The sequence below is a fragment of the Sceloporus occidentalis genome, unplaced genomic scaffold, assembly GCF_023333645.1.
Source record: "Sceloporus occidentalis isolate IW3139 unplaced genomic scaffold, rSceOcc1.0.p SCAF_111, whole genome shotgun sequence".
NCBI classification, from domain to species: domain Eukaryota; kingdom Metazoa; phylum Chordata; class Lepidosauria; order Squamata; family Phrynosomatidae; genus Sceloporus; species Sceloporus occidentalis.
In genome coordinates this window covers 480024-486097 of record NW_028317091.1, presented here as the reverse complement: position 1 = coordinate 486097, position 6074 = coordinate 480024, and the positions used below count along the sequence as shown (strand labels likewise).

Below are 6074 nucleotides of genomic sequence, written 5' to 3'. Positions count from 1 at the left end.
TGGAGGAATCTTGTAAGCGGGCATGAGAGCTAGAAATCAGAGGAGAGGATAGAAGGAGATCATTGGATGAGCGGAGAGACCGGTTAGGAGTGTATTTAGAGATGAGAGAGGAGAGACTGGTGTGGAGGGTATTTAGAGATGAGCGGAGAGAGCGGTTAGGAGTGTATTTTGAGATGAGAGAGGAGATGTAGGGAGGGGAACCGCTGTGAAGGGCTTTGAAAGTAAGAGCGAGGATTTTGAAATGAACCCTGAAGCACACAGGCAGCCGGTGAAGAGACTGACAGAGGGGAGAGACGGACAGAGGGGACAGAGGGGAGAGACTGACAGAGGGGAGAGACTGACAGAGGGGAGAGACGGACAGAGGGGAGAGACTGACAGAGGGGAGAGACGTTAGTAAAGCGATGGGAGAGGAAGATAAGTCTGGCGGCAGCATTCATGGTGGATTGTAGAGGGGTGAGACGGTTAAGAGGGAGACCGGCTAAGATAGAGTTACAGTAGTCAAGGCGGGAGATAATCAGGGCATGGACAAGAGCCTTAGTGGCATGCTGTGTTAGGAAGGGATGGATGCGGGCAATGTTTGTAAGATGAAGGCGACAGTTTTTAGAGACAGATTGAATGTGGGGGGTGAACGAAAGGTCGGAGTCAAGGGTGACACCAAGACAGGATGCATGAGTAGACAGGGAGATGATGGCACCATTGATACTGAGGGAGATAGATGGGGGAATCTTAGCGTTGGCAGGAGGGAAGATGAGGAGTTCAGTTTTGGAGAGGTTAAGTTTCAAGAAACGTGCAGACATCCAGCTAGAGACAGAGGCGAGACAGTTAGATACACGATCTAAGACAGAGGGAGAGAGATCAGGGGAGGGTAGATAGATCTGGGTATCATCAGCGTACAGGTGGTATTGAAAGCCAAAGGATGAGATCAGTTTGCCATCCCTTCTTGACTACAGGTGACTTCATTCAGAATATCTTTACCCACTGACAAGTCAGGGTTTCCATAAAGGCTTTTCTTGGAACCATTTGACTGCCACCATTAGAGAGTCAATATAATAGAATCAGTGTGATGGGCTATCAAAGTGTTAATATTTGAAGGCGCTCAAGGTCGCAGGGTACAACGTATATTGTTTAATTAGATGTCCAAATAGTGTATTAATCAGTGGCCTCGTCCCTTGTCTCGTGTCCCTTGCTCATTTCTGCCATCGATTGGATGTGCAGGGCTGTGTACTGATGTGTGGTTAAGAATATGTAATATGTTAGTAAACACATTATGATGACCTTCTAAGTACAATTCGATTTACATCAATATAATCTATACAACAGAACACAAGAGACTTCTTTAAGTCTAATAGAAAGGAAAAACACACAAGGTGCATGTATATTAAGTTCACCAAGGGAACATGCAAATAGTCAGATTTTCCACTGTTTAGAAAGATTGAGAGTCGGGATTAAAAGCTGCATTAAGTCATTGGACTCAGTAGTGCCTGTAGCCAAGATGTCTTTCCAGATTGGAAGATCTCTATTGTCCAATATGTCTTGACTTTCTGTTGCTCGTGAACTTTTCTCTGTGATTCCTCTCTGGTCTCACCAGTAAAATGTAGCATTTGGGGATGAAGATACAGCTCAGAAGTCCTGCGCTGGATGCCAGGATGGCAAATATCTGCACGGCCACTGTGTATTTGCCCCTGGTGCTCAGATAGGCAGGAATGAATGACACCCAGACGCTGCTGAAGACCAACATGCTGAATGTGATGAGCTTGGCCTCGTTGAAGTTACCAGGCAGGTTTCGCGCCAGGAAGGCGACCACAAAGCTGACCATTGCTAGGAGGCCCATGAAGCCCATTGCCATGTAAAAGAAGAGGTTATGTCCTTCATCACATTCAAATATCACTTTATGGCTTACAGACTCTGTGTTCATTCTCGGAAACGGAGGAGACACGAGAAGCCAAGCTGAGCAGATTCCAGTCTGCATCACAGAGCAAAGTCCTACCACGTTACGGGGTATCTTTGGTCCTAACCATTTCTTCAAGGGGCTGTTTGGGTTGGTGGCTTTAAATGCAAGTATCACCATGATAGTCTTAGCCAGAACGGAAGAGATGCTGATGGAGAACACAATACTGAAGCAGATTTGGCGCAGGAGACATGAAAAAGTGGATGGAAGACCAATGAACAGTAGGCAACAGAGGAAGCAGAACATGAGAGAGACCAGGAGGACATAGCTCAGCTCCCTATTGGTGGCTTTAATTACTGGAGTTTCCCGGTGTTTAATAAAGATAAACAATATACAGAAGGTCAGGCATGAGAAGATAATGACCATGGTCACCAATATAATGCCTAATGGCTCCTCGTATGAGAGGAATTCTTTTACCTTTGGTACACAGCTGTCTCTCATCTCATTAGGCCATTGATTGTCAGGGCATTTATAGCACTCGGATGAATCTGCAAGAAAAGGAGACAGGATTTCAGGGTTAGCACAAGTATATTTGCACTATATTCCCACATTTCAAACGCTGGCCCAATGGAGGCCTCCACATTGCTCCAGCACTGCCAAGCCTCTCCTGCACCCTGGTCCGGGCATACTGCTGGACCTCTGGGCTTCACTTCCTTAGTCCTAGCACACTGACTGAGTCTAAACTCTGGGATATGACAACAGTTTTCAGTACTCAGACTGCATGCAAGGAAGGACCTTGAGTGAGCAGAGAAGATACTGTCCGATGGGCAAAAGTAGAAGGATGTGTGAGTGTGTGTCTAAGTATGTTACTGCGCGTGTGTGTATGTTACTGTGTGTGTCAGCGTGTGTGTAAGTATGTTGCTTTATGTGTGAGTCTGTGTGTGAGATGTTACTGTGTGTGTATGTGTGTAGATGTTACAGTGTGTTACTGCATGTGTGCACAGATCTGAATGTGCGTGAGTATGTGAGTCCAATTATATAACTATGTGTGTAAGTACTGTATGTTACTGAGTGTGTGTGAGTATGTGTAAGTGTATTACTGTGTGTATGTTAGTGTGTGCCTATGTTAGCATGTTATTGTGTGTGAGTATGTTATAGTGTGTGTGTTAGTATGTAGTTGTGTTTTAGAAGGAGCTTGAGGACCCCACTGAAGGTCTTGCAGGGGGGGGGGGGCTGCGGAATTTTTTTAGTAAATCACTGCATTCCCACATAGCCTGAAATAATTCCCTTTTTCATGTTTTCTTTCTTTTCAACATCCAAAAGTGTTCTTCGATAACACCCATTATTTGCACTGGATGTTTAGTTGAAATAAATCGATCTGTTACTTTAAGCCATAGTCAGACAACTATGTCCAGCGACACCCCTGCCTTCAAACCAGTACCAATGACACTGACTCCTGTGGAATGTATCTTTTGATTTACATTTCTGTTGAATTGAGTTGAATTGCGGCTGACCGTACCTGACTGGTTGGCCATCTCACCTGTGGAGCATGGCACGCAATCGAAGCAGCAGATAGGTTGCCCCTGACGAGCAGACCTCCGGTACCCGGACTGGCAGCTGTTACTGCACGCAGAGAGCGGAACCTGCAGGGAGAAGCGTTCCCGTTAGGTCAAAATAGACGTATGTGAATAAAATATGTGGAAAAGCTGGTGTCTTTTTGGAGTGGCAGAGAACACAGTGACCAGAGGTCCACCAAGTACTTTGGAGAGAGTAGAGAATGAGAGTAGTTCACTGAGCAATTCCTCCATGTCAGCATTTACCTCTATGTTTGATAGAAATTAAAATGGTTGACCTCTCTTTGAAACATCCCAGTTTGTCGGAATAATTTGGTTTTGTTTCAGCAGTAACTCGTCAGAAGATGACTTGTGCCTAATATATGGCATGTATTTGACTTATCCCCTGTGGGAGATGTTGATCACTCTGGGTGGAATTTAAAGTAAGGTCCTATCAAAGTGCACACATTTCACTACGATCCCCGTCCCGACCAGCATTACAAATCCCATGAGGACAAGTGTCCAAAAAATGAAGGGGGAGAATGGAGGGAAAAAAAGAGTGATACTGTCAAGAGGACAGAGAGAGTATCAAAGAAAAAGGGGCAAGAAAGAGCAAAAAGTAAGAGAAGAAAGAGTGAGGGAGAGGAAAAAAGGAACAGGTGAAAAGAGAAAGAGTGAGACAAAAGATAGGAGAGAAGACAGGAAAGAAAGGAAAGAGAGAGAAAGAAGAAAATACAAAAATAGAGAAGAGTAAGAAGAAAGGAAGTGAAAAAAGAAAGAGAAATAATTAAGAGGTAACATGGAGATGGGAAAAAAACAAAGTCAGGGAGAGAGATAAAGAAAAAGGAGAGAGAGACAAAAAATGAAAGGTGGAAAGAAGGTGAGGGAAAGAAAGAGAGAGAAAGAAATAAAAAAAAGATTGCGAAAAAGCCATAAGAAAGAAGGAGAGAGGGAGAAAGGGCAATAGGGAGGGGAAAAAAGACGATAGTAGAGCAGAAAAGATAAGATGGAAGAGTGGAAAATAATTTCAGTTTTCCAACAAAATGGATCTGAATGATTTTTTATCAGAATCATGTGTTTGTCACTGTAACGACTCACGTGTGAGAACTGATCACCCCAGAGTATCGCACTTTGATTTATGGTGATTTTGTCCTCCTGCCTGGCTTCCGGGTCAAATCTTCCGACGTTTACCAGGTTAAAATGATTGTTCAGAATCTGAATGTTCATAATGTCGTAAGATGCGGGGATGTCCCCGTCTGCATTAAATGTAATGAGTTCACCCGTCTTGGCTCGGAAAGGCGTTTTCTTGAGGTACTGAAGGATCTTTGTGAATAAATTAATGAAGAAATATTTTATGGCTGATCATTTTCATTTTACTTTTTGCCAAAAACAAATTTCTTAGACCCAAACTAAATAGATTACATGGGTAGATCTGTTTTTAAAGAATTCTGGATTCTTACATTTTCTAACATAGAAAAATACAAAATTTTCATATTTTACATTATCAAATATTTATTTCTAAAGATTTTTTTTTTTTACCTGCCATGGTTGTATTGAATTCATCATCCCGCACGTCCTATTCTGTAAGAGTCCTCTCACTGTTTGACACTTGAGTAGGGCATGCATTGAGTGGGCATATGCATATACAGCTAGGTAGGCATGGTATGTGTAGCTGAGGTCATTGATCTCAAATAATGATGACATCATTTCACCAAGTGTTTCATTCCCTGTACACAGCTCCAGCTCCTGCGCTGTAACTTGAATAGGCGATCCTTGCGTTTTACCCTCGTTTGGCCATTGGCAGTTGAAAGCTTTCTCCCAGAAAAGCCCCATGAAAGGGTATTTGGAGGAATCGAATGGATGTAACCTGTAGAGGAACTCTTCAAATCCTGGCATTTTTCCTGTTTTAGGAATCAACCCAATGGTCCCATTCAAGACACTCCAAGCCTTTTTGGAGAATAAACCAGGAGTTAACCCAAAAGAAGCAGAAGAAATAAATACCTTTCCAGTCACCTCTCTGTCGTATAATGCGTCCAGCAGAGCTTTAACATGAACTTCAGGGCTGTGTAGGACAATGACCTTCACAGAACTTGCTTCGATGACGTCCACCACTCTCTGGATCTGTCTCATGGAGTAGCTCAAATGAATCTTCTCGAGAAATGCCACACAACTCCCACTTTTCTCTATCCCTGCTTGGATGACTTGACCTCCTTGCTCCCCGACGTCGTTATCAACAACCAACATCCCTAACCACATCCAACCAAAGCGGCTGATGAGTTGAGTAAGGGCAATGTTTTGAAACATATTACTGGGGACAGTGCGAAGGAAGGATGGAAAAACCTTCTTGTTGCTCAAAGCCGACAGCGTGGCTCCATGGCTTATCTAAAAGAAAACATTTCAATATGAGCATTTACTTCTTCAAACTTGCTCAGAATAAGTCCATACGTTGTGGGAATTTGGGAAATCGAGCAGATTTCTTAATTTTGCCTGGGTCTCCAGCCAAAACGTATGACCTTAGTTATGATATTATGCACTATGAAAGGGATTTTATTATATGGGATGGGAAATTGAATAATTGATATAAAAGTGGAAGATAAAAATATATTTATAGGTTTGTGTGAATGAGGGTGGCT

At 43.2% G+C, this 6074-nt stretch overlaps 1 protein-coding gene across 1 annotated transcript; it reads right to left on the bottom strand.

Annotated features, from left to right (window-relative positions):
• Positions 1–1516: 1516 nt before the first annotated feature.
• Positions 1517–5685, bottom strand: LOC149282673 (vomeronasal type-2 receptor 26-like). The gene is made up of 4 exons (XM_089497941.1): positions 5443–5685; positions 4633–4764; positions 3408–3531; positions 1517–2436 (listed from the first exon to the last, which is right to left on the bottom strand). Exons 1-4 carry the CDS (start codon positions 5683–5685, stop codon positions 1517–1519), a joined length of 1419 nt encoding a protein of 472 aa, XP_089354067.1.
• Between the last annotated feature and the right edge of the window lie 389 nt (positions 5686–6074).